Source organism: Callithrix jacchus, chromosome 12, assembly GCF_049354715.1.
Source record: "Callithrix jacchus isolate 240 chromosome 12, calJac240_pri, whole genome shotgun sequence".
Lineage (NCBI taxonomy): Eukaryota > Metazoa > Chordata > Mammalia > Primates > Cebidae > Callithrix > Callithrix jacchus.
Genome location: NC_133513.1, coordinates 12982220 through 13009965, shown reverse-complemented (window position 1 = coordinate 13009965; position 27746 = coordinate 12982220). Strand labels below are relative to the sequence as shown.

The window sequence follows — 27746 nt, the reverse complement described above, 5'->3', positions numbered from 1 at the left end:
TCATCTGGAGAAGGTGGTAGAGATGCCAGAAGACACTTGAGTGGTGGTGTCTGTGGTCTCCGAAGATGATCATTCGGAGAAGGTGGTAGAGTTGCCAGAAGACACTTGAGTGGTGGCGTCTGTGGTTTTCAAAGATGATCATCTGGAGAAGGTGGTAGAGATGCCAGAAGACACTTGAGTGGTGGCGTCTGTGGTCTCCAAAGATGATCATCTGGAGAAGGTGGTAGAGATGCCAGAAGACACTTGAATGGTGGTGTCTGTGGTCTCCGAAGATGATCATTCGGAGAAGGTGGTAGAGTTGCCAGAAGACACTTGAGTGGTGGCGTCTGTGGTCTCCAAAGATGATCATCCGGAGAAGGTGGTATAGATGCCGGAAGGCACTCAAGTGGTGGTGTCTGTGTTCTTGAAGTATCATCATCTGGAGAGGTGGAACACGTGCCAGAAGACACTTGAGTGGTGGTGTCTGTGGTCTCCAAAGATTATCATCTGGAGAAGGTGGTATAGATGCCGGAAGGCACTCAAGTGGTGGTGTCTGTGTTCTTGAAGTATCATCTGGAGAGGTGGAACAGGTGCCAGAAGACACTTGAGTGGTGGTGTCTGTGGTCTCCAAAGATTATCATCTGGAGAAGGTGGTACAGGTGCCAGAAGACACTTGAGTGGTGGTGTCTGTGGTCTCCAAAGATTATCATCTGGAGAGGTGGAACAGGTGCCAGAAGACACTTGAGTGGTGCTGTCTGTGGTTTTCAAAGATCATCATCTGTAGACAGTGGCAGTGGTGTGCATAGACACTCGGGTGGAACTGTGTATAAGCCGAGAAAATCATTGGCTGAGGAAGGTGGTAAAGCAGCCAGAAGACATTTGGTTGTAGGTGTCTGCAGTCTCTAAAACTCATCATCGGACGAAGCTGGCAGCGGTGTGCATAGACACTCAGGTGGAATTGTGTATAAGCCGAGGAAATCATTGGCTGAAGAAGGTGGTAAAGCTGCCAGAAGACATTCAGGTGTAGGTGTCTGTGGTCTCGAGAACTCATCATCTGATGAAGCTGGCAGAGGCGTGCATAGACACTCAGGTGGAATTGTGTATAAGCCAAGGAAATCATTGGCTGAAGAAGGTGGTAAAGCTGCCAGAAGACATTCAGGTGTAGGTGTCTGTGGTCTCGAGAACTCATCATCTGACGAAGCTGGCAGAGGCGTGCATAGACACTCAGGTGGAATTGTGTATAAGCTCAGAAAATCATTGGCTGAAGAAGGTGGTAAAGCAGCCAGAAGACATTCAGGTGTAGGTGTCTGTGGTCTCGAGAACTCATCATCTGACGAAGCTGGCAGAGGTGTGCATAGACACTCAGGTGAAATTGTGTATAAGCTCAGAAAATCATTGGCTGAAGAAGGTGGTAAAGCAGCCAGAAGACATGCGGGTGTAGGTGTCTGTGGTCTTGAAAGCTCACCATCTGACGAAGCTGGCAGAGGTCCTAGTGGACACTGGAGTTGAGGAGTTATCAGAGGTCCCAGAACACCTTTAGCTGATGGGAATGGTGGAGCTCCCAGATGACACCCAGATGGAGGAGGTGACGGGCAAGCCATCAGTGGTCCTGAAGGTTCAGCCATGAGGTAGGGTGAGCAGGGCAATGCTGAGCAGTGATGACGCTGTGCTGCAGCCATGTTAACCTGCGGGCAGAAGGAGGAAGTGTTTTCACATGTATTAATTTGACAGACAGAACCACCACCAACAACACAGACTGCAACTTATGTTGCTGCTGATAGTTTTTTGCACCTTTCCATCCTCCAGGTTTCAAAACAGCAGCATCAGTGTCATGAAGTCACCCTTCCACTAAGTACCACTGACAGCTGGGAAGTGAAGAAGAGTCGTTGGGGCAAACTGTTTTCTCCGCATGCCACTGCATCTCTCTGCAAATGTAGGCAGGCTAGGGGCCTGCCCCAGGGAAGACAGAGTCATGGCGCAGTAAGGAAGAAGCATGTTTCAGACACAGGAGTGTCTCTGTCCATCCTCATTCCTCCCTCACCGCCATCACCAGAGCATGTTCTTGGCATCAGATAAATAGCGAGTAAGAGAGGCATGAAGGGCCAGGCGCGGTGGCTCAAGCCTGTAATCCCAGCACTTTGGGAGGCCGAGGCGGGTGGATCACGAGGTCAAGAGATCAAGACCATCCTGGTCAACATGGTGAAACCCCGTCTCTACTAAAAATTACAAAAAATTAGCTGGGCATGGTGGCGCGTGCCTGTAATCCCAGCTACTCAGGAGGCTGAGGCAGGAGAATTGCCTGAACCCAGGGGGCGGAGGTTGCGGTGAGCCGAGATTGCGCCATTGCACTCCAGCCTGGGTAACAAGAGCGAAACTCCGTCTCAAAAAAAAAAAAAAAAAAAAAAAAGAGAGGCATGAAGAGCCCATTGTCCACACATGTGTTACAGCTTCTTTTAGGAGAATGTTCTCCAGGCCTTTTATGTTCTGTCTCTGATTCTCAGAACTCTGCAAGTCAGCGTGACTACCCTGCTCCAAATCTAAGTAAATAGAGCCTCCCCAAGGAAGAAGAACACGTGCCCAGGGTCACAGAGCTTGCAGGAGGCAGAGTGGAAGTCTATTCCAGCTCTCCCTGCAGGACCCTCTCATTTTCCCTCTGATTCCCTTCTCGACATAGGGTCTTCTTCACTATGTGGGTCCCCCCCATGAGCACAGATGGCTCTGGGGAAATGTGGATTCTTGAAGAGAAGCAGGAAAACTGGGAGAGGGTTTTCTGTCAGAGCAGTCCGACATACACAAGTCAGTTAGGCATGGCCAGAAGATTTCTTTTAACTCCCAGGTAATACAAATTTTAAGTGCATTATGACAGAAATAATACTTTTGTCCAGGGAAAAATGAGGTGGAAATTCTCAAAAAAGCAAGTTTTAGAAACGTGTTTAATTTCTAGTGTACAGTTCCCATCACGTGTAATCTCAGGACTCGGCAGCTGTTGAAGGTACAGAAGCCACACGAGAACCAGCAGAGCTGCGCATCATGGAAGGCCTTGGTTGGGAATTGTCGCTGTGGGTAACAGGTTACATTCACTTTCACTAACTCACAATCGAGGCATATTTTTTACTACAAATACAGAAACTCTGACACTTAGATGTTAGATCGGGGCACCACCAAATGGGGGTGAAGGTGATTTTGTACAACACCGTTACCAACAGGAATGGGACTGTGATGAACTACAGAATTGACCTTGACGAAGAGCATTCAGAATTGCACAAAGCACATATTAATGCTGGATTAATGAGTTTTCACTTTCATCACTTCTGAGAATACAGCAGATATTTCAAATGTTACTCACCTACCTTATAGATAAAAACAAACAAAATAAAAGAAAACCCCACTTCAATCAGAAATAGACCCCACAACACCTTGAGTAACAGAGATCAGTCAGCATTCACTGGGCCATGAGACCTACGAGAGTGGAGGTCAGGGGCATTCCTCATGGTATTTCAGAAAACAGAACAGTAAAAGCCCTTCAGCCCTCAGTCCCTAAGCATTTATGGCTTCTGGAGGTGCCACCCAAGATGACTAGCTGGGACTGAAGAAGCCAGAAAGCTTATGGGAAAGATTTTGCTCTAAAAATTCCAGACAGAAAAGGTATCGCAGAACCTATAGAGCAGAGGCCAGGCGAGGAGAGGACGATGGAGGAAAAGACTACAGTGTCCTGATACAGGCAGAGTGAAAATGACGCCAGCATTTACCTTTGTCTTCTCTGTGATTTCACTTGGGACGCAGCTGCTGTTCCTCATGGGAACCGAATGAGGTCCTGAATCTGCTAAGGGCAAGAGAAGGAAATGGAGCTAAATCTGGCTTGCATGTTCTGTGCAGAATAAGAAACCCTCCATGCCTTTTGCTGCCATCTCACTCTCTTTGCCACACTCAGGTCCCTTACCAGAGGCACAGGGTTAACTGACCAGATGCATCAGAGGACCCTGGTGCCCTCTGGGCCTGAGCCTTGAGGAAGATACTGCAGAGTCCTGGTCCAGGGGTTTGCTTAACTCTCAACAGGCTGTGGACAAGTCGGGCTCTAACCAGCTGGAAATGAGCTTTAAATCAGGGGTTCCCAGTACACATCAGAGGAAATCACCCATCATGTGAGCACAGACTCCAAATTCAAATAGAAACAGCCGTGGATGGGAAGAACAGCTACAGGCCCAGGACAGGAGCGGCGCTGCTCCTTTTCTTCAGCTGTCGGGGCATTTAAAATCCCGTGGATTCATAGTGAATCCAACCTCCACATCTCACCAGGCATTGCCAATATTTATGAACAGAAATGAACATAAAGAGACTAACAGTCATGAGAAAAGGTAAGCGCTGTAGGAATTAAATGGGGGTCGGGTGAGGTGGCTCACACTTCTAATCCCGGAACTTTGGAAGGCTGAGGTGGGCAGATCACTTGAGGTCAAGAGTTACAGACAAGCCTGACCAACATGGTGAAACTCTGTCTCTACTAAAAACACAAAAAGAAACATTTGTCAGGCATGGTGGCAGGCACATGTAATCCCAGCCACTTGGGACGCCGAGGCAGGAGCATTGCTTGAACTTAGGAGGCGGAGGTTGCAGTGAGCAAAAACTGCACCACTGCACTTCAGCCTGGGTGACAGAGTGAGGTTTTCAAAAAGAAAAGGAAAGAAAAGAAAGAAAGAAATCAACCGGAAAGTTTGAGGGTCACACTTCAAATGTTACAGGAGTAAGATTACATAGAAATTTAGCTTACTAAAGGAGTTATCTAGTTCACAATAAACAATTTAAATGAGCAAAAAGAACGAAGGAAGTTCCAAAAAGTGCAAATAAATGCTTCTTTTCTTAAAGCAGATCTCAGGTACTGCTTTATTGAGCCATGAAGACACTGCGCGAAAATATCTGCTCTCCTCAGCACTTCCAGCTCCCATTCTAAAATCCTATTGTTGTTACTTTTCTCTAAGGAAAGAAAAACAAAGCCTTCACACTGACTCAAGGTGGGAGGGGGAGCTGGCCCATTTGCCTTGTAGGCTCATCTTCACAGTTAAAAGTAACCAAGACGTCAGTGGGGGGCAAAGTCCACAGTCAGTGGAGGGGCCTGAGCTCCACCATTCACACGGGTCCAGCCAAGAGCCATTCAGCTAGGGTACCTGAGAAAAATGGGGTCGTGCCCCCCAGCGAGACAACTGTTCTCTTCACAAGTGCTTGGAAGTGTTTCCAGGAAACATGACAATGACCCCACCTGAGCCCTCACCCCCAAAAGGAGAAGCAGGGCGTGTGGGTCCTGCAGCGGAAACTAAGCGGCTGCCTTCACGGGAGCTCCCACCTCGCCAGAAAGCGTTCTTCAGACACAGGCGTTTCTGGGCTGGCTCCTCACTCATGTGTCTCCCTGGCACTCTCTTCTTTTTCCTCATTCTCCATCTAGAAGACAGAGAAAGAACTGACTTGAAGAAGAATTAAAACACCACGTTCTTTACTAGACATTCAAAGCTTCATCTTTTTTTTTTTTTGTTGTTGTTGACACGGGGTTTCACCATGTTGGCCAGGCTGGTCTTGAACTGCTGACCTCAGGTAATCCACCCGCCTCAGTCAAAGCTTCATCTTGAAAAAAAAAAAAAAAATCCTTAAAAATGACCATAACAACTGAGTGCAGTGGCTCATGCCTGCAATCCCAGCACTTTGGGAGGCTGAGGTGGGCAGATCACCTGAGGTCGGGAGTTTGAGACCAGCCTGACCAACATGGAGAAACTGTCTCTACTGAAAATACAAAAAAGTCAGGCGGAGTGGCACGTGCTTTTAATTCCATCTACTCGGGAGCCTAACGCAGAGAATTGCTTGAACCCGGGAGGTAGAGGTTGCAGTGAGCTGAGATTTTGCCACTGCACTCCAGCCTGAGCAACAGAGACTCAGTCTCAAAAAGAAAAAAAATCCATCACAATGACCTACCTGTGCCGCTTGTAGGCAGCCTTGCTCTCTGCCATCTCCCTGTCCAAGGCTTGAGCACAGCGCTGTGGGGAGAAAAATACATCCACGTCCTCATCTGGCAGACTATGCCCCAAAGCACGGGAAACAAAGAAAACTTACCCGGTTGTCAAGAGCATTTCTTGCAGAAGAGGTGACCTGAAAAAGCCACCACGCCCAGCCTGAAAGAACATCTTTCAAGTTCTTTGTAAAATTTGATTTTTCTGATTTTAACTCACAGGTAATTAAGTTAAAATTAGAAGTGGTACATTGAAAAACATCCCCTCTTCAGGCGTGGTGGCTCACGCTTGTAATCCCAGCACTTTGAGAGGCTGAGGTCGGTGGATCACTTGAGATTGGGAGTTTGAGACCAGCCTGGCAAACATGGTAAAACCCCATTCCTACTAACAATACAACAATTAGCTGCATGTGGTGGTGACCACCCATCATTCCAGCCGCTCGTTGGGGGCTGAGGCAGGAGAATCACTTAAACCCATGAGGTAGAGGTTGCAGTGAGTCAAGATCACACCATTATACTCCAGGCTGGGTGACAGAGCCAGATTGTTAAAAAAACAAAAAAAAACAAGAGAAAACTTCCCCCAACTTACATTGACAATTCTCTGTTCAGGACTAAGTGGGGTAGAGACTGTTAGATGCAGCAAGGCGTGGTCACTGGCAACTGTAATCCCAGCACTTTGGGAGGCTGAGGCAGGTGGATCACCTGAGTTTAGAGCTCAAGACCAGCCTGGAAAAAATGGGGAAATCCTGTCTCTACGAAAAATACAAAAATTAGCCAGGATGTACCATTGTGGTACATCCTGTAGTTCCAGCTACTTGGGAGGCTGGGGCAGGAGACTCACTGGAACCTAGGAAGCAGAGGCTACCTGAGATTGTGCCACTGCACTCCAATCTGGGCCAGAGAGTGAGACTCCATTTAAAAAAAAAAAAAAAAGAAAGGCAGTCCCGAATGGCAGGTAATTATCTAGGTTGTAAAAATAAAACATACTTCCTCTTCCCTCTAATATAAAAAGCATTGTGGGATTAGTGCTTTTTTCTTGGATCATTGTTCAGGAGGAGGGTCAGCCCCCAGACAACCACGTTTTTACTGTCATGAAAGGCAAGAGAAAATAAAGCGCTCACTCTACCCAATGGACAAAAAGGCTCAAACGATGACACAACTTAGCAGCCAAATTCCTACCAAGTACAGACTTTGGACATACTGATCCCTCTCCACCTGCAACCGGGAACATGCACTTTGATGATGTCATTTGAAATGACACTGCCCAGACACACTCTTCATTGATTCTCTGAAGGGCAGTTCCAACAGACTCTCTGGGGCTTTCTCTGCATCATGAGAGGCAGCTCTGCCCTTCGCCGTCCTGCCGTTTGTCGCCTCTTCCCCATGATCTCAGAGGAACTTTGTCTCAGGCCAACTTTGTTCCTTGGGCTCTTTCATTTCCCCTAAAAATCACTTACTCCCCCTCTAAACTGCCCCCATCTCCATCTCCCCTGAAAAGAGGGTGCCCTTTAAGCACCAACCATCTGACCCTTCCTGCAGTCTCATTTCTCGACTGGCTCCCATGTTTCTGCCTGTTGTATAAACAGCTTCTCCTGTTAAGCTGTCTGTTGTTAGTTTCTGCAGTGAATCTTTAGAGAGGAGAGTGAAAGCTTTCCTTCCAGCCATATGATAGAATTATAAAGCGAAAAGTTTAGACAGAATTTCCTATTTAAAGTGCCAAAACTTCATACTCCATTTCTGATAAAGATCACAAAGGTTAAAAAAAGGAAAACTTAGTTTTGACCCAAAGCTCTGTTGACATTCTATTCAACAAACATCAATCTATTTAATTTTCATGATGTAAATGGCAGATATTTTTATAATTCTTATGCTAATAAATCATTTCCCTGATGTTTTTGGTAAAACCCAATATTCATAATGAAGTCCAGAACCATGAATTGTTTTAAATAATTTCTTCTTATGTGTGATTACAAGTATATCTCTACAGGAAATTAGTATACTCACACAGAAGGTAATTTTTCGGAGGAAAAGGCCAACGGTAGAAACTCCCAGAAACACAATAGTTAAAAGCATCCACAGAACGCCAAGAAAGCCATGCCAAGGATACAGATAATCAGGTGGAAAACTGATGGCCTGGAATAATAACATTTGAAATCATGAAAAGGTCAGTGACATGCACAATATTTCAGCAAAAAACAATAATCTTTAGAAACCATCAACCTCCTCCAAGAGGTAACCACACCCCTCAGATATCACCAGGGGATTCCACTGCTTCAAAAAAGATTGAAAGTTACCTGTCTCATGTTATTTGCATGGCTGGTAGTGTGTTTAGGCATTCTAAAGATACAGTGTCTTTGTTTTTCTTGACGTAAAGCAGGGATATCCAAATTTTTTGCTTCCTGGGCAATATTAAAAGGAGGAAACTTGTCTTAGGCCACACATAAAATACACTAACCCTAACAATAGCTGATGGTCTAAAAAATATCACAAAAAGGCCAGGCACAGTGGCTCATGCCTGTAATCCCAGCACTCTCGGAGAGTGAGGCGAGGGGATCACCTGAGGTCAGGAGTTCCAGACCAGCATGGCCAAAATGGTGAAACCTCATCTCTACCAAACATACAAAAATTAGTCAGGTATGGTGGTGGGTGCCTGGAATCCCAGCTACTCAGGAGGCTGAGGAAGAAGAATCACTGAAACCAGGGAGGCAGAGGTTGCAGTGAGCCAATATTGCACTATTGCACTCCAGCCTGGGAGACGAGAGGGAGACTTTGTCTCAAAAAAAAAAAAAAAAAAAAAAAAAACAAAAACGAAAACAAAAATTACAAAAAGAAAAAAAAATTTTTTTTTTGAGACAGTGTCCCACTCAGTCGCCCAGGCTAGAGTGCAGTGGTGCAATCTCGGCTCACTGCAACCTCCGTCACCTGGGTTCAAACCATTCTCCTGCCTCAGCCTCCTGAGTAGCTGGTATTATAGGCACCTGCCACCACACCTGACTGATTTGTTATATTTTTAGTAGAGACAGCATTTCACCATGTTGGTCAGGCTGGTCTGAAACTCCTGACCTCAACTGATCCGCCAGCCTCAGCCTCCCAGTTACAGGTGTGACCCACCACACCAGGCCTGTCATTTCTTTATATTTAAATAACATAAGGACTTTAAGAGCCTTTCTCCTTTGGGTCAATCAATGATCTGCACCAAACACATTTCACAAAACCAAGGACAGTCCTCACTCACATCCTGGTCACATCACTCCCAGTGACTCCCGCATTGCAAACCTCCCATCAGGTGCAGCCCTTTCCTCTCCATTTGATAGGCTTCTCAGCTCCCATCACACTGACTGGACAAAGACTCCCTAGAGGCAGCCCCCAAGAGCAGAAAACACGAATGACACAGATGTTCCTAAACGTCATCAAACCAGATGACACGAAACTCAAATGACATTTCACTTTGTTTTGGTTTTGTTTGAGACAAGAGTGCAGTAGGCATCCGACTAGTCATTTTTGGAATCTTTTGTAGAGAAGGGGTTTGGCTATGATGCCCAGGCTTGAACTCCTGGACTCAGGTGATCTGCCCACCTTAACTCCTCAAAGCGCTAAATTACAGGCCTGCACTGTGTAATATGCCATGTGACACAGCCCAATAACAAGGAAGAAACCCCGAGGGCCCAACGTCTACTCACAGGGGTGGATTGATGGCTGGGAAACCCCAGCAGGAGGAGCCAAAAGAGCAGCCACGGCACCCGCATGTCCTGGTCCTCTCAGGGCGCCCTGAGGCGGCCAGGACAGAGGTGGGGGTGGCTTAGGGTTGAGGGAGGGAAGGGGATGGGGATGGGGCAGGATCTGACTTGGGGAGGGGGGTGGGAAAAAAGGGGAGGGAGGGGAATGGGGGATGTTGGGCACCTGGAGGAGGGGGAGGAGAAAGGAGTCTAGGAAAGGATCGGGTTGAAACTAAGTCTTCAAGTGCGAGTGGGAGGTTCAACTACAAGTCAGGGAGAAAGTCTATCAGGTAAGAAAGCCGGAGGCTCAGGAGCAATTAGACGGAGACCAGGGCTCTGGTTTCCACCAAAACTTCTCCTGTTTGGGCGCTGCCTAAGCAACCCTCGTGCTTTATACTCCCTCTCCACCAATCCCTGGCCCCGGAACGTGCTACCTCACAGTGGAGATTCCACGGAGCACCTGTGTCCTCCAATGCCCCTCCCCCATCTCAGCCCCAAACATGACTCCCAAGGACAGGTCCTCTCTGGAACCTTCACAGACCTGATTTCTGGTCTTCCCCGCCAGCTCCCTGTCCCTGCTCCTGGGTGGCTCCTTCCTTCCTGAGCTTCCAGGGTTTCTCATGGTCAGTCTTGGCTGCAAAATATAAGAAACAAATGATGGCAGGATGGCAGGAAGAACCTTACACACAAGCAGATTGGGAGGCTCTACAGCTCCCTCTCAGCCGTTCATATTCTAAGCAACAAAACATCAGAAGGATTCGGAAGGTCCCAATGGTAAAGCATCTCCATCACATCCGTGCAGCCATCGTCCATCATCCTGTATCTCAGGAACGGATGTTGGGAGCTACGCTAGTTTTAAGCATGTGAGGTACATTTACAAAAATTAACCCGACTTAGTTTGTTTATCAAGCAAATCTCAATATATTTCAGAAAAATCCAATCACACGCAGGTTTCTGGTCACAGAATTGTGTTAGAAGTCAATGATTAAAAGCTAACCAAAAATTATTATATGCTTGGAAATTCAAAGTCCCCTTATAAGATATCAACAGAAGAAAGAATCCAAAATGAAAGGAGACTGCCTTTACACTCATTGAGAAGGTCATAACGTGGCAATCAAATGCCTCCCCCGGCCCAGGAATTCCACTTTGTGGCACAAGGTTGTGTGGTCTCAAATCACCCCTAACACACCTAGACATGTTAACATCTGAAACAGGGTGATGGTGTCACTTATCTATATTATCTTACTGCCTGTGAAGGTGGACTTTTCACCTTGTTCGGCACAATCGCTTCAGCAGCCAGGAAGGAAAAGACGAAAAGCCCAGAAGGAAGAATAGAAACCCTGAGTTTCCAATGGGCTAAATATAAGCTTCCATCAAACGCAAACAAATCCAAAGGGCAGTGACCACATGGTGGCTTCAAGAAAAGCCCACCGGTGTGACAAGTCCCACTAATGTGTAAGAGTGGTGGTGCAGCTGGAGAACTGTCTCCCAAATAACTGGATCTTATTTATCTTAGCAATGTTGTGAACTTTAAGTGTATAGGTCTTATATATACTGTGTTAAATTTATCCTGAAGTATTCCCTGTTTTTTGATGCTGTTATATATGGCATTTTTTTTCATTTCCAATTGTTTATGCGTATGTACAAATAAAACTGATTTTTGTATATTGTCCATGTAGCCTATAACCTAGCTAAACCCACTTATTAATTCTGATAGCTTTTCAATATAGATTCCTTAAGATTTTCTGCAATCAATGTTGTCTGTAACATCTGTATCTCTTCCTTTCCAGTCTGCATGTCTGGTATATCCTTTCCCAGGTATATCCTTTCCCTTACACTTGCTAGGATCGCCAGTAAAATGTGGACTAAAAGTGGTGACAGCAGACATCCTTGCCCTGTTCCTCATCTTAGCTGTTAGCTATGGGTTTTTCATAGATTTTCTTTACCAGGTTGAAAAAGTTTACTTCTTTCCCAATTTGATGAGGTTTTTAACAAAATCATAAAAGGATTCTATCATACACTTTTTGTGCAACTAGTGAAAGAATCATATGGCTTTTCTTTTTTTAGTCTGTAAATTAGATGTATTTTTGATTATTAAATTTTGCATTCCTGATACAAACCCCACTTGATTATGACATCTTACAATTTGCATAAATTGCTAAATTAAAATTAAAAAAATTAAATTTTAAAAAAGATGCCACATTTTTTTTGAGACAGAGCCTTGCTCCGTCACCTAGGTTGAAGTGCAGTGGCATGCTCTTGGCTCACTGCAACCTCTGCCTGCCAGGTTTAAGCAATTCTCCCACCTCAGCCTCCTGAGTAGCTGGGACTACAGGCACATGCTACCACACCTGGCTAATTCTTTGTACTTTTAGTAGAGCAGGGTTTCACCATGTTAGACAGGATGCTCTCGGTCTCCTGAGCTCATGGTCTGCCTGCTTCACCCTCCCAAAGTGCTGGGATTACAGGCGTGAGCTCGCCTGGCTGCTAAACTACATTTTATAACGCTAGCCTAATAAAATGAATTGGAGTGTGTTCTTATTTTTCAGCAAAAGTTTGCACAGAATTGTTTCTATTTGTTCCCTAAATATTTGCCGAAATTCACCAGTAAAGACATCTAGATATAACGCTTCCTTGTGGGAAGGTTTTTAAACTATAAATTCACTCTCTTTAACAGATGTAGGGCTATTCAGATTACCTTTCTTCCTGAGTAACCTGAGAGATTTGATAGTTTGTGTCTTTGAAGGAATTTGCCTATTTCCTCTAAGCTGCCAAATGTATCAGCATAAAGTTACATATAATGCCATTTTAATGTCTGCAGGATCTGTAGAAATGTCCTCTCTTTATTCCTCATAGTGGCAAATTCTCTTCTCTCCTTTTATTCTTGACTAACTAGAGATTATCAATTTCAAAGAACCATTTTTGCACCAGGCATGGTGGCTCACACCTGTAATCTCAGCACTTGAAGAGGTCACGATGGCTCTCTTGTGGCCACCGGTTTGAGACCAGTCTGGACAACAAATTGAGAACTCCCACCTCAACAAAAGAAAGATAAAAATTAGCCGGGCATGGTAGGGCCTGCTTACAGTCCTAGCTCACACTCCCTTGAGCCCAGGACTTGGAAGCTGCAGTGAGCAACGACCACACCACAGTGGCATTAACACGGCTCACTGAAGCTTCAAATTCCCAGGCTCAAGCAATTCTCCTGCCTCAGCCCCCAAAGTCGGTGGGACTACAGGCATGCACCACAATGCCAGGCTTTTGTTTTGTAGAAATAAGGTTTCACTAGTGAAACCCTGTCTCTACTAAAAAAAAATACAAAAATTAGCCAGGCATGGTGGCACCGGCCTGTAATCCCAGCTACTCAGGAGGCTGAGGCAGGAGAATAGCTTGAACCCAGGAGACAGAGGTTGCAGTGAGCCAAGATCGCACCACTGCACTCCAGCCTGGGTGGCAGAGCAAGACTCCATCTCAAAAAAATAAAGAAAAAGAAATAAGGTTTCACCATGTTGCCTAGGCTGGTCTCAAACTTCTGAGCTCAAGCGATCTGCCAGCTTGGCCTCTAAGGTATGCACCACTGTGCCTGGCCCCTTTTTTATTTAATTGACTATTATCTTTACCTCTTTCATTCCGTTTGATTTATTCTGCTTTTTTGAGATGGAGTTTTGCTGTTGTTACCCAGACTGGAGTGCAATGGCACGATCTCGGCTCACTGCAACCTCCACCTTCTGGGTTCAAGCAATTCTCCTGCCTCAGCCTCCCGAGTAGCTGGGACTACAGGTGCGCAACACCATGCCCAGCTAATTTTTGTATTTTTAGTAGAGATGGGCTTTCACCTTGTTGACCATGATGGTCTCGATCTCTTGACCTCGTGATCCACCCGCCTCAGCCTCCCAAAGTGATGGGATTATAGGCGTGAGCCACCGCACCCAGCCTGATTTATTCTTCTTTTTTAGAATCTTAAGATGGAAGCACAGATCAGGGTTTGCCAAACTACTAAATCATGCCCATGATCTTTATGTATTGCTTCCCACCTAAGAATGCCTTTTTACTTTTTTTTTTTGAGATGAATCCTCACTCTGTCACCCAGGCTGGAGTGCAGTGGGGCAATCTTGGCTCACTGCAACCTCTGCCTTTCAGATTCAAGCAACTCTCCTGTCTCAGCCTCCCAAGTAGCTGGGATTAGAGACACACGCCACCATGCTAGCTACTTTTGCATTTTTAGTAGAGATGGGGTTTCACTACGTTGGTCAGGCTGGTCTCAAACTCCTGATCTCAAGTAATCCATCCACCTTAACCTCCTAAAGTGCTGGAATTACAGATGTGAGCCACTGCACCCAGTCTGGTTTTTATATTTTTAAATGGTTGGGGTTGGGGGGAATATGTGACAGACTTATATGACTTTCAAAGCCTCAAATATTTGCTACCTGGACCTTTACAGAAAAAGTCTATTAACTCCTGGTTTAGATGATTGGTTGATTTTAAAACTGTCTTCTTTCTTACAGTAAGCCTTTAATATGAAGATTTTCCCCATAGCTGCTTTAGATGTATTCCATGAATTTCAGTGTTTTTGTTGTCATTCACTTCAAATGTTTTCTAAGATTGCTTGTGATTTAATCTTTGACACATGGATAATAAAGAATTGTGCTATTTAATTCCCAAGCACTTGGAGATTTTCTAGTTCTCTTATTATTATTGATTACTAATTTAATTACAGCATTGTCAGAGAACAGAATACTCCATAACATTTCCATCAGCTGGTATTAAGAGACTTCTTTTTTTTTCTTTGAGACAGAATCTTTCACTGTCACCCAGGCTATACTGCAGTGGCAAATCTCAGCCTCCTGGGTTCAAGCAATTGTCCTGCCTCAGCCTCCTGAGTAGCTGGGACTACAGGCATGTACCACCATGCCCAGCAATTTCTTTTTGTATTTTTGGTAAAGACGGGGTTTCATCATGTTGGCCAGGATGGTCTCAGTCTCCTGACCTTGTGATCCGCCTGCCTCAGCCTCCCAAAGTGCTGGGATTACAGGTGTGAGCCACCGTGCTCGGCCAAGAGACTTATTTTTGGACGCAGTACAAGGTCTCTCTTGGCAAATACTCCTTGTGCAGTCAAAAAAAAACTTTGTTTTTTTCAGATGGAGTCTCGCTCTGTTGCCCAGCTGGTGCAATCTCGGCTCACTGCAACCTCCACCTCCCTTTGCCTCAGCCTCCCCAGCAGATGGGATTACAAGTTCACGCCACCATGCCTGCTTAATTTGTTTGTATCTTTAGTAGAGACGGGGTTTCACCACACTGGCCAGACTGGTCTCCAGCTCCTGAGCAATCCGTCCGCCTCCGCCTCCCAAGGCGCTGGGATCACAGGTGTGAGCCACCGCGCCTGGCCAAGAGCATTTTTAATAGTCACTGAAGGTAGTATTCTATTTATGTCAATTAGCAAAAGCTGGTTGACAGTGTTTAGATTTTTTATATCCTTAATACCTGTTTAGGGTGTTAGAATCCCCAAATATGATGGTGAATCTGTCTATGTCTCCTTTCCTGCACATTTTTGCTTCATATATTTTGAAGTTCTGTTATCAGAAAAACACATTTTTATCTGTCCCGTTAAAAGAGACTGGGAATTACAGGAGTGGGAATGTCCCTTTTAACCTGGAGCAAAGTCCAGACTTCTAACAAGAAAAGGTCTGGGCCAGGTTCAGTGGCTCACGCCTATAATCCCCACACTCTGGGAGGCCGAGGCAAGAGAACCTGTCGACTCCAGGAGTTGGAGACCAGCCTGGGCACATGGTAAGATCCTCATCTCTACAAAAAATAATTTTTAAAAATGAGCCGGGTGTGGTGGGGCATGCCTAAAGTCCTAGCTACTGAGGGGGCAGAGACAGGTCCAAGGTGGAATCCCACAGGTCTGAAGCTGCAGCGAGCTGTAATAGCGCCACGGCACTCCAGCCTGGGCGACTGAGTGAGATCCTGTCTTTGGGGGTAAAAAAATTTTTCCCTACCTCTGCCTCTCAATTTTTTTTTTTTAAAGGTCGGATTGGTTTGGGCAGAGTCTATGTAACAGAGACTATTCCAGAGCCACGACAGCTCATAAACCACAGGGCAGAATACAGATGACTGTCTTATGAGTGCACATCCTTACCTGTGTCTTTTTTTTGAGACGGAGTCTCATTCTGTCGCCGAGGCTGAAGTTTAGTGGTGCGACCTCGGCTCACTGCAACCTTCACTTCCCGGGTTCAAGCGATTCTCCGGCCTCAGCCTTCTGAGTAGCTGGGACCACCGGTGTGTGCCACCACGCCTGGCTGGTTTTTGCATTTTTAGTAGAGGCGGGTTTCACCGCGTCAGCCAGGCTGGTCTCAATCTCCTGACCTCGCGGTCCGCCCGGCTCCGAGTTTGCAGACTCACAGTGAGGGGGAAAGTGTCCCTCCCTGCAGACCCGAGAGCCCCGGAGCTTTTCGGGGAGCAACTTGGCAGGGAGGGTCCCAGCAGCTGCTCGCAGGCAGGAACCAAGGGGTGCAGCCCAAAGCGACCCTCGGGCCGGCGAGAACCTTCCGCTTCCCGGCGTCTTTCTCCTCAGTCCCGCCGGTTGCTGTGGGAGCCGCGGCCTCCCGGTGCCTGGAGGTCGCTCCATCTCCTCTTCTCGCAGCTGCGAGGCAGAGGCGGCGGCGGCTGGAGCGGGGTGGGCGGCCTGAGGCCAGAGCCCAGCCGGTCCCGCGGGGAATATGGCGACCTGGACAGCAGCAGCCTCCGGGGCGGCACCGCTGACTTCCGGGAGGAGCGAAGGCAAATCAAGATGAAGCCGCGTGGAACCCTGGCCCCGCCACCCCGGTAGGGGGCAGCAGCGACGCAGCCGGGAAGACCCAGTCTGGGCGCTGGGCACCAAAGAGCGCCACAGTAACCTCCAGGGGGCGCCACAGCAACCTCCAGGCAGCGCCCACACCAGCCTCCAGGCGGTGCCACAGCAACCTCCCGGGGGCGCCCACACCAGCCTCCAGGCGGCGCCCACACCAGCCAACATGGGGTGCCGCGGGCACTGCACCTGCTGCTGCCACCCCGGGGCGGGAACTGCACTGTCGGCGCCGCGACACTGACCCGGCTCGCCCAGGCCCGCAGCAGCTGGAGGAGGAGCCCACGGCCACTGCCCTGAGGTGACAAGGAGGAACAGGACAGTGCCCCGGAAAAGGTCTGGAACTCAGAGCTCGGGCCCCTGGGCCAGGAAAGGCCAGGAGCCGAAGGTGGAGAGATGGAGCTGGAGGAGCAGCAGGGGGGAAGGAGTGCGCTCCACGGGCAGGGTCAGCATCCGCTGGGGGGGTTAGAGCATGAAGAGGATGAAGCAGCAGAAAGAGCAGAAACGAGAAGGTGCAATGACACAGCGGAGCACAGTGCAGAATCCAGCCCCAGGACTCCAATCAAGGCTGGCTTTAATTCCACCTCACACCCCCACCCCTAATCAGAGATGATCAGGGGAGAGGGAGGACCCAAGGAACACTGGAACCTGAAGGGCGGGAATCTGAGGCCAGGACTGATTGTGGGAAATGGTGGGAATCAGGAAAGGAGAAAGTGAGGCAGAATGGAGGGCAGGGTGTGGGGGGCGTGAGCTGAGTTAGGAAGGATTAGAAATCAGAAGCTTAAAAAGAATCCAGAAAGAAACTGTCCTTAAGAAGGTGCGTGCTGCAGCTGGGCACGGTGGGAGGCCGAGGTGGGCGGATGACCTGAGGTCGGGAGTTCCAGACCAGCCTGGCCAACATGGCAAAACCCTGTCTCTACTAAAAATACAAAAATTAGCCAGGTGTGGTGGTGTGCACCGCTAATCCCAGCTACTCAGGAAGCTGAGGCAGAATAATTGCTTGAACTTGGGAGGTGGAAGTTGCAACGAGCTGACATCATGCCATTGCACTCCGGCCTGAGCGACAACTCTGAACTCTGTCTCAATTTAAAAAAAAAAAAAAAAAAAAGGTGCATGCTGGGATTGAAGGAAGGGGTTCAAAGATTCAGAGAGTGAGTCTATTTGCAGCGCCCAGAGCAAGACTGGAGGAAAACAGGGCCCTTCTCCTCCAACTCCAGCTGCTCCTCTGAGTCCCAGGCCATCTGCTCCTGTGTCTGCTGCCCTACTGACCTGTCTCTGAACCCTGCTGGAGTGCTGTTCCTCCTGATCTCTGCCCTGCCCTAGACTTTTCACTACCATTATCACCACTGCCCAGGGCCCACCAGCCCCACTGCCCCTGACCATAGCCTGCACCTATCCCAGACACCCCTGCTTCCAGCCTCATGCCCTCGATGACCCAAAGAGGACCTGGGCATGCAGGTGAAGAGGGTGCTCTTCTGGTCCCTCCTGCTTGAATGTCCCAGTCATGAAATCGTGAGTGTGAGGAAATGTTGGATCTGGCATAGATTCTATTTCTCAAGCTGTTTCACACTGTGGTTTCCCTAGCAGTGTATTGAGGAGTCATCGATGGATATTTGGTCCTCCCTGCAGACCAAGGACCTGAGCGCAGATTTCTTGAGCTGCCTAACGAGGCTCTGGCCTCACCAGTCCACATCAAGTTCTGGGTTCTACTGGCCCTGTTTGGCCCAAACACAGCAAGGTTGGCAGGATGGAAATGGGAAAATGGGGACTTCATAATATCAAAAAGGAAGGATTTCATGGGCCAGTGGAACGCAATAGAGAAGCCAGAAATGAATCCATGAATTTACATCCAACTTGTTCTTCACCAAGGTGCCAAGAACATACCTTGGGAACAGACGGTGTCTTGAGTAAGTGGTGCTGGGAAAATGAGAGATACCTACATGTGAAGAATAAAACTAGCCCCCTATGCTTCACCATATATAAAAATCAAATCAAAATTAATTAAAAACTTACATTTAAGAAACTACAGGCTGGGTGTGGTGGCTCACGCCTGTAATCCCAGCCCAGGTTGAGGCAGATGGATGGCCCGAGATCAGGCGTTGGAGACCATCCTGGCCAACATGATAAAACCCCGTCTCTACTAAAAATACAAAAATTAGGCCAGGTGCAGTGGCTAACACCGGTAATCCCAGCACTTGGGAGGCCAAGGCTGGCAGATGCCCTGAGATTGGGAGTTGAGACCAGCGTGACCAACACGGAGAACCCCATCTCTACTAAAAATACAAAAGTGACGGGCGTGGTGGCGCATGCCTGTAATTCCAACTACTCAGGGAGCTGAGACAGAAGAATCGCTTGAACCTGGAGGGGTGGAGGTTGCAGTGAGATGAGATCGTGCCACTGCACTTCAGCCTGGGCAACAGAGTGAGCCTCTGTCTTAAAGAAAAACAGAAAAGGAAACTACGAAACTACTAGAAGAAAACACTGGGGAAATGCTTTAGAACACTGGCCTAGGCAAAGATTTTTTGAGTAAGACATCAAAAGTACAGGCAACGAAAGCAAAAAGTGATAAATAGTATTACATCAAGCTAAAAAGCTTCCTCACAGAAAACAAATCTTAAAACATTAAAATTAAATAGAAACAGAGTGAACTAGGAGCAGGAGCTCGTGCCTATAGTCTCAGCACTTTGGGAGGCCAAGGCGAGCAGCTCACTTGAGGTCAGGAGTTCTAGACCAAACCGACCAACATAGTGAAACCGTGTGTCTACTTAAATATAAATCATTAGCCAGGGATGGTGGCAAGTGCCTGTAATCCCCAGCTACTAGGGAGGCTGAGGCAAGAGAATCACTTGAACCTGGGAGGTGAAGGTTGCAGTGAGCCGAGATTGTGCCACTGAACTCCAGCCTAGGTGACAGAGTGATTTAAAAAAAAAAAAAACTCAAAAACAAAAATCCCAAATAATTCCATATGGACAAGAGCCATGGCATGCCTGGCCCCATGGCCTCCTCCAGTCCAGTCAGAAGCTCCATGCCAGGCCTAGGGCCCATGCTTGCTGCCTGGGCCTCTGCACCCAGCAGGAACTGAAGGGACTCGGTCTCACCAGGCATGTGGCAGCAGCCTGGACCCCCAGGACTTTGTGGGCTCGTGCCTCTTGTCCAACTTGTGACCCTCGCCAACAGCCCTGTAGGGCCAGGTGGGCGGGGATGAGGCTGTCATCCAGCTCGTCATCCAGACCAAAGCCCTGACACTGCACTGCCCTGGCAGCCAGCCCACCCAGAAGCCATAGACCAGACATATGCCAGCCTTAGTTGGACTGAACAGCTGGGCAGTGGGACAGCCCCTTCGAGCCCCTGGCTGTCCCCATTCATCGCCCTCTACCCACCCCCATTGCCCCTGTCCCCGGCTGCGACCTCACATGCAAGGGGCTCCCTTCACCTCGGTGCCTCAGTTCCCCTAACTGTAAAACAGGGACGGGGCTGCCCAGTGGCCCAGAGGAGCCAGCTGTTGAGCCCTGTCCGCCCCTGCCCTCTAGGTGGCCTGTGGTCCGATGAGTATTGTTTTATAAGTGCAATACTTGGCCCACAGACTCCCAGCTGCCCCCATCGCGCTCAGGCAATAACCGGGTCAGCCCCAGTCCATGCGCATCCCTGGTGACCTGAGGAGCAGCACCCTGGCTCCCTCCAGCACCAGCACCCAGAGGCGGGCCAGGGGTGAGGCTGGGATCCCGCCACCATGAAGAATGGACTGACCAGCCGAGGTAGCAGTACCCCCACCGTGGCCCCCACGCCCCGCTAACCCCCACACTCCCATTCCACGCAATAAACGACAGCATTGGCCAAAAAAAAAAACATCTCAGATATTTCCTAAGAGAAGACATACAAATGGCCAACAGGTATATGCGAACAAGTTCAACCTCACTAATCACATAAATCCACATCAAAACCACAGTAAAATATCATCTCACCTCCATTAACATGCCGACTATCAAAAAGTCAGAAAACAGCAAATGCCGACAAGGACACAGAGAAACAGAAGCTCTCAGACACTCTTGGTGGGAATGTCAGACAGTCTAACCGCTATGGAAAAGGCATGGAGGTTCCTCAAGAAACTGAAAATAGAACTACCACGTGATTCAGCAGTGACACTGCTGGGACATGCCCATGAGAAAGAAACTCAGTATGTCAAACACACATCTGCACTCCCATGTTATTGCAGCGCTATTCACAACAGCCAAAAGACGAAATCAACTTAAGTATCCATCAACAGGTGAATAGACAAAGAAACTGTGGTATCTACACACAAAAAGAAAGGATTTGTGAATATATTAAAGCCATTGAATCATATGCCTTAAATGGGGAAGATGTATGCTATATGAATTTTATTTCAATGAAGTGTTTTTAAAAACATAAGAGGCCGGGCATGATGGCTCAAGCCTAAAATCCCAGGACTTTGGGAGGCCGAGGTAGACAGATCACGAGGTCAGGAGATCGAGACCATCCTGGTCAATATGGTGAAACCCTGTCTCTACTAAAAATACAAAAATCAGCTGGACATGGTGGTGGGTGCCACTAATCCCAGCTACTCAGGAGGCTGAGGCAGGAGAATTCCTTGAACCAGGGAGTTGGAGGCTGCAGTGAGCCTAGATGCGCCACTGCACTCCAGCCTGGTGACAGAACCAAAAAAGAAAAAAAGAAAACGCTTTCTTCCATCTGACACAAGACTGAAGAAAACATCAATTATTTTCCTGGTAGGAGATTCATGCCAAGATTGTCCACCAGGTGGAGGCCTGTACCAGCTCTCTGACTAGTGTTCTAGCAATTTCCTCTTGCACGCTGGACACTGGCTCTTTTTTTTTCTTTTCTTTCTCTCTTTCTCTTTTTCTTTTGAGATGGAGTTTCATTCTTGTTGCCCAGGCTGGTGTGCAATGGCATGATCTTGGCTCACCGCCACTTCTGCCTCCTGGGTTCAAGCGATTCTCCTGCCCCAGCCTCCAAGTAGCTAGGGTTACAGATGCGTGCCACTATGCCCAGCTAATTTTTGCATTTTTAGCAGAGAGGGGGTTTCACCATATTGGCCAGGCTGGTCTCCAACTCCTGACCTCAAGTGATCCCCCCCACCTCGGCCACCCAAAGTGCTGGGATTACAGGCATGAGCCACCACACCTAGCCAGAGTTGTGAAGGATATTAAATGAGATCATCTGCATTAGAGCATAGGACTTGAAATTTTGTGATTGCTTTAAAATGTTTCATTAAATTACTGATTTTGTAGTTTAGACATGTTTCTATTTAGTAACTGTCTTAGACCAATATCTATTACCACTCCTTCAGTCGGGTATTGTACTTGTCTTAACTCTTTTGGTCTCAATGTAATCTTTTTCTGAGGTTTATTTCATAATAAAGCCCTGGACTCTTTTAATATGCTGCTAAATTAGCTTTAGAAACAAAAGTGAAACTTAGATATAATTTATTATTACCCAGAGCACAGTCAATGTCATTTTGTTAATAGCTTCTAGTTAAGACATGGCAGTCATCTGTCAGGTAGAGTCAGGACTTTCTAGGTACTGATCAATATCCAACGTAGTCTCCTTTTCAAATGGACGTGAGCTAATTTAACAGTCCTTACCTTGCACGCAGTCCCTTTCTGTTTGGAGCTCAAAGGTGTGTGGAATGTTCTGTGATATTTTATTGCACCATTTATCTGTCTACCTCATTAAGCTTCTTGGTCTGCCCAGCTCCTAATACTCTTCGTCTTTATGCATCTTATTTATATGTTTTGGTAAGTACTGATGGTAAAGATGTGTGTGAGTGTGTGTGTGTGTGAGTGTGTGTATGAAAATATAAAGTTATGTGAATGTGGTCTTTCCCTCTCTCTCAAAGTCTTACTGTACTATACTCACCTATTTTTGAACAGTTGTTAACCACAGGTAACTGAAACTGTAGTTAAAGAGGGAAACTACTGTATTGATAAAACGTTAGTGGGTACTTTTTAATATTTAATGACGTAGTTACTTAAAACTTGTCCTTTGGTATTTAGGTCAAGCAAGCCACCATTATACAACTACCCCACTTGTACATCTGTTTTTCTGTGCATGTAGGTACACGGACCATTATGTCTATTACAAGCACTAGAGTGTTAGCCCTTCTTAATAGCCTGTTCCTCTCAGTGGATGGTATTTATAAAATACACACATAAACATGGTGTGATAGGCCTGGTTTCTTCCTTATATTTAATTGAGGGAGTCAATTATGATGATGGGGGAATCTGAATGATATGGTAATCCTAATAAGCATCATATTATGATTTTATAATACGACATTTGAGCAATGCAACTTTACAAAAGTCACTCAACACCTCTGAGTACAGTTTCCTCTCATGTGTGAAAAGTGATCTTTGACTCTAGTCTCAAATATTTCAAGAGAAGCTCACATGAAATAAATAGCCTCTATAGGAATAAGATCCTAGTGCTTTGTGGGATAATTAAATTCTCCATTTGTGCACTCAGTGCCATCTGTTCTACCCAGTGCTACTCAATGTCGGGTTCATTTGGGTTTTTTCTCTCCCATTTTTGTTCATTTTTATCTATGTCTGATTCAGGTTTTCAGATCTGTTGATTTCCATGTCAATTGTATATAAAGTTCTGGCTAGCAGTTAAAAGTCATGTCTTTTAGAACTTAAAATGAAGAAAATTTCGCTAGTTGCTCTAACAATTGTCTGGTTTGTGTAGGGTCTAAGCTGCTTTCCAGAACTTCAAAGAACTTTAAAATTTCTTAGTAACTTTCATTAAGAAAAACTAAAATAGCATTTGTTGTTTTGTTTTTTAGCCAGATGTGCTGCTTTTAGTTTCTGGCATGTCTGTGATTATTCTTTTAAGTGTGGAGCAATAGGCCTGGGACTTAAAAGTGCAGCCATCTCTTTGCTTATAGAGAAAGCTGTTCAAACTGCCAAGAATTTTTAAGTTTGGAAAGACTTATTTAAGTAACAACTTCTTTTCAAAAGATTGTCTTTACTATTCCCAGCCTAGAAATAATGCAAACCAGATTGATTTGGAAGGAGCTGTGATAGTGTAAAGTAACTGAATGGCCCCTTTTCTGGAGCGCTGTTCCACTGTGAGCACTGCAAGGTCATCCCCAGCCCCAAGCTTGCAAGGTGGTCAGTAGCTTCTCAGGTTGGATTTTTAAAATCACAGTTCTATGGAGATATAGTCACATACCAGGCAATTTGCCCATATAAAGTAGACAAGTCAGTGGTTTTCAATATAGTCACAGAGCTGTACAACTTTCACCACAATAACTTTAGAACATTTTCATTCCTCCAAAAAGAAATCCCATTAGCAGCTGCTCATCATTTTCCCATGGTGCTAGGCAGCCACTAATGTGTTTTCTGTCTCTATAGGTTTTCCTCCTGTAATCATTTCATGTAAGTGGAATCATACAATATGTGGCCCTTGGTGACTAGCTTCTTTCCCTTACAATGTTTCAAGTTCATCCATGTCGTAGCATGCATCAGTACTCCATTTCCTTTTATTGCCATGTAATAGTCTACTTTCTGGAATACTCTATGACAAAAATACCAGCAGATTTCCAGTGGAGGGGCCCCATGGGTTGCCAGCACGATTCTTGTGGCTGGCACAGCACTTTTGCCGGCGCCTCGGCGTGGCAGCTCTTCATGCAGAGTAAACGGGACTGGTTCCCCAACTGACCGGTGTTTGGAGCTCCAGGAAGGCAGAGCCGCTTGTTGCGGACTCAAGAAGGAAGCCAGACCGGAGATTCCCGGGCAGAAGAGCACCATCAGTCTTATCACTGCTATTTTGGCCGGCGCAGTGGGTTGCTCAGTTCCCAGCACTGGGAATCAATAAATTGGACGTCGACTCAGAAACCTAATTAGAAAGGCGGTAATTGTAAAGATGACAGATGGATAAATTTATAATAAAGGGAAAAAACCAGCCTAAGAAGGCTGAGCATACCCAAAATCAGAACCCCTCTCCCTCTACAGGGGATTGCAGTTCCTCATCAGCAACGGAACAAGCCCTGATGGAAAAGGACTGTGTTCCATTATCTGAAGTAGGCTTCAGAAGGTGGATGATAGGAAACTTCTGGGAGTTAAAAGAACTCTCTTTTAACCACTCTCTTCTGGCTTGTAGGGTTTCCGCTGAGAGATCTGCTATAAGTCTAATAGGCTTCCCTTTGTGGGTAACCTGACCTTTCTCTCTGGCTGCCCTTAGTATTTTCTCCTTCGTTTCAATCCTGGTGAATCTAACGATTATGTGCCTTGGGGTTGCTCTTCTTGAGGAATATCTTTGTGGTGTTCTCTGTATTACCTGGGGTTGACAAAAATACCATATTTTGTGTTTATCAGTTGATAGATTTTTGGGTTGTTTCTACTTTTTGCTATTAATGAAAAAATATGCTGTAATTATATAATAGACAAAGACTGGAAATAACCAGGTGTCATTCAGTGGGCAAATGATTAAACAAATAATGATACAGCCATACCATAGAATAGCACTCAACAGTAAAAAGGAACCAATTATTAGCCAGGCCGTTGCGACATGCACCTGTAATCCCAGCTACTCAGGAGGCGGAGGCAGGAGAATCACTTGAACTGGGAAAGTGGAGGTTGCAGTGAGCCAAGATCGCACCACTGTACTCCAGCCTGGGCTATGGAGCAAAACTCTGTCTCAAAAAAAAAAAAAAAGAAACAAATTATTGATACAACAGTCTCTGTAAATCTTCAGTAAATGATGCTGAGTGAAAAAAGCCAATCCCCAAGGGTTTCCTATATTGCATATTTTCATTTGTATTCTTTAAAGGACAATTATAGAAATGGACAATGGGTTAGTGGTTGCTGCTGATTAAAGAGGGAGTGGGAATGGGCCTTGCTATTACCGGGCAGCATGAAGAGTGCTTCCAGTGATGGAGACCATTTCCGTCTCTATGTGTCACTCAGTGTCCTGGCTGTGATACTGCCATGTAGTTTTGCAGTGTGTTGCCATTGGAAGAAACTGGGGAAAGGGGCATAAGGGACGTCTGTATTATTTCCTTTAACTAATTACATAAAATTTTTTTTTGAAAGAAAACAAAACAAAACTCTGCTGACTCTCTCAGCATTTTGCCTGGAAATTTTAGCCAGCTCCACATTTGTTAAGCATGTTTTCTAGTTTTCAAGTGAACACATGCTTGCTAGTTTGTGCTCTCTCTCATGAAGCGACGTCACCCTTTCTCCAGCCCCCAGCAGAGGTCTCCTCCTCACTGCCTTGTCAGTCTCCACCTAACAGCGTCCGCACTACCTGGGCCCCACAGCTAAGGCCACGTTTCCAGTTTTGCTATTGCAGCACCAGTAACATCCGTTTTCACTGTAGGTATCTGCTGCTGCATAAAACAAAAAGCCAAAGCTTAGTGTCTTTAACAACTTATTCTTTCTCACGGTTCTGTATGTTGGCTGAGTAGTACCTCACCCCTCACCTGCTTTTACCTGGACTCATTCATGTCACTGTAGTTAGCTGGTGGGGTCTTCTGGGAGCCTGGCTCATGGGGACAGCTGGGCCTCTTTCTCCTCATTTTTCACGATGGGCTTCTTATGGTGTGGCAGCTCCACGACCCTCAACGGCCTACTCTTGGAGGCTGTATAATGTCACTTCAGCTACGTTCTATTAGTCAAAGCAAGTCACAAGCCCAAACCAGATTCAAGGGATAGAAAAATAGTCTCGTCTTCTTAGTGGAATGAGTGGCAAGGTTATATTGCAGGGAAGCATGGAATAATTCTTGAGGCTTTTTGTGTGTGTGTGTGGGGTTGGGTTTTCTTTTCATAAATGTATTTTGTATCCTGTCTTACCTGTGAACAAACTTTAAAAATTCTTTGGTGAAAGCACTGTATGTTCTCACTCATAGGTGGGTGTTGAACAATGAGAACATGTGGACTCAGGGAGAGGAGCATCACACAGAGGGGACGGTTGGAGGGTAAGGGAGAGACAATGGGCGGTGGGGAGGGAAGGGAGGGTGGGGAGGGATAACATGGGGAGAAACGCCAGATGTAGTATGCACCTAAAGTAAAATAAATAAATTATAAAAAAAAGATAAAATTTCAAAGTAGAAATACAAACAAATGCAAATACAAATTGTAATACCTTTATTCTCTTAATTTTGTAAAATATCACCCTTTTTTCAGTTCTAAATGTGTCCTGATTTAAGCATATATAATTCTTATATGTTTACATAGGTTTCTACTATACCAAGTTCTCCATAATAATAAAAAAAACTTCAAAAAAAATTCTTTGGTGAGGAAATAACATGATATACTGTAAAATTCATGAGTGCCTGAAAACTGTGCTATTAATATTTTCCTTTGACTGTGTTGATACTGGATTTGTCTTATACTGGATTAATGTTTATGTACATATTTTGGATTTTTTTTTTGCTTTGTTTTGAAATTATTTCAGACTTAATAAAGAGTTGGCAAAAACAGTGAAATAATTCCTGTTTGTCCTTCAACCAGATTCCCTAAATAAGAATAACCACGTTGCAATGATCAGTTTGGGGAAATTAACATTTATGCAAATACTATTATTACATTTACAGATTCTATTTAAATGTCACCAGTTGTCTCACTAGTGTCCTTTTCCTGGTCTAGGAGCTGATTCAAGATTACATGCTGCATCTAATTGTCCCGTCTTAGTCTCCTTTGCCTTCTTTAATCTGGAACAGTTCCTTGGTCTTTATTTTTCATGACCTTGACATTATTGAAGAGTTTCGTAGAATGATCCTCAGTTTAAGGCAGTTGCTTGATTTGATTCAGGGGTACCTGGTCGGCTGTAGTTCTGCTTTCAAATGATTGAATATACTGAAACATTGCAGAAAGATTATTCTTATCTGTGAATAATAATCCTAGGGGTTGGCTGGCTGAGGGAATGAATAGAAATGTCATCATTGGCAGTATCTTTAAGTGGCTCTGTGTTTAGAGTATCTGTCTTATAGGTGCTTATTTTCAAAAATCCTCTGCCGAAAATGTGCTTTCAGATGTATAATTCATAGAATCACAAGCAGCCCTTTACAATATCCTCAGAGAGTTTGAAAATGTTTTATCTCTCTGGAATGCTGACACTCACACGTTTTAAATGGGTAGACACTGATGTATCTGCAAAGTCTTCTATCTAAACTAAGCAGATAGTTGTAACATTTTATCTGTGACTAGCTACTTAAAAGTTCTTTTGATACCCATTATTC

General features: G+C 45.9%; 1 protein-coding gene and 1 pseudogene across 15 annotated transcripts in view; both read right to left on the bottom strand.

The window, feature by feature from the left end:
- Positions 1 to 27746, bottom strand: part of LOC103796577 (uncharacterized) — a 196163-nt gene that overhangs the window by 103420 nt on the left and 64997 nt on the right. For 4 of the 14 annotated variants that reach the window (XR_013524591.1, XM_078344632.1, XM_078344633.1 and 1 more), the window contains exons 1-8: positions 15824 to 16408; positions 10226 to 10318; positions 8263 to 8367; positions 7973 to 8101; positions 5935 to 5996; positions 5243 to 5409; positions 3729 to 3799; positions 1445 to 1664 (exon numbers count right to left, since the gene is read on the bottom strand). The exons of 1 other annotated variant lie outside the window; for it this stretch is intronic. Coding sequence is in view for 12 of the 13 variants with exons in the window: in XM_078344632.1 (XP_078200758.1) it covers positions 1445 to 1664; positions 3729 to 3799; positions 5243 to 5409; positions 5935 to 5996; positions 7973 to 8101; positions 8263 to 8367; positions 10226 to 10318; positions 15824 to 15853 (877 nt within the window). In the remaining variant the exon portion in view is untranslated. Of the gene's footprint in view, positions 1 to 1444; positions 1665 to 3728; positions 3803 to 5242; positions 5410 to 5934; positions 5997 to 7972; positions 8102 to 8262; positions 8368 to 9648; positions 10049 to 10225; positions 10319 to 15823; positions 16409 to 27746 lie in introns of those variants that run through there. 9 more of the 14 variants (XM_078344626.1, XM_078344622.1, XM_078344624.1 and 6 more) reach the window with 6 other exon arrangements.
- The window catches only part of LOC144576513 (ATP-binding cassette sub-family C member 6-like), a 134268-nt pseudogene that overhangs the window by 77797 nt on the left and 28725 nt on the right, over positions 1 to 27746 (bottom strand). The gene's annotated exons all lie outside the window — the stretch shown is intronic.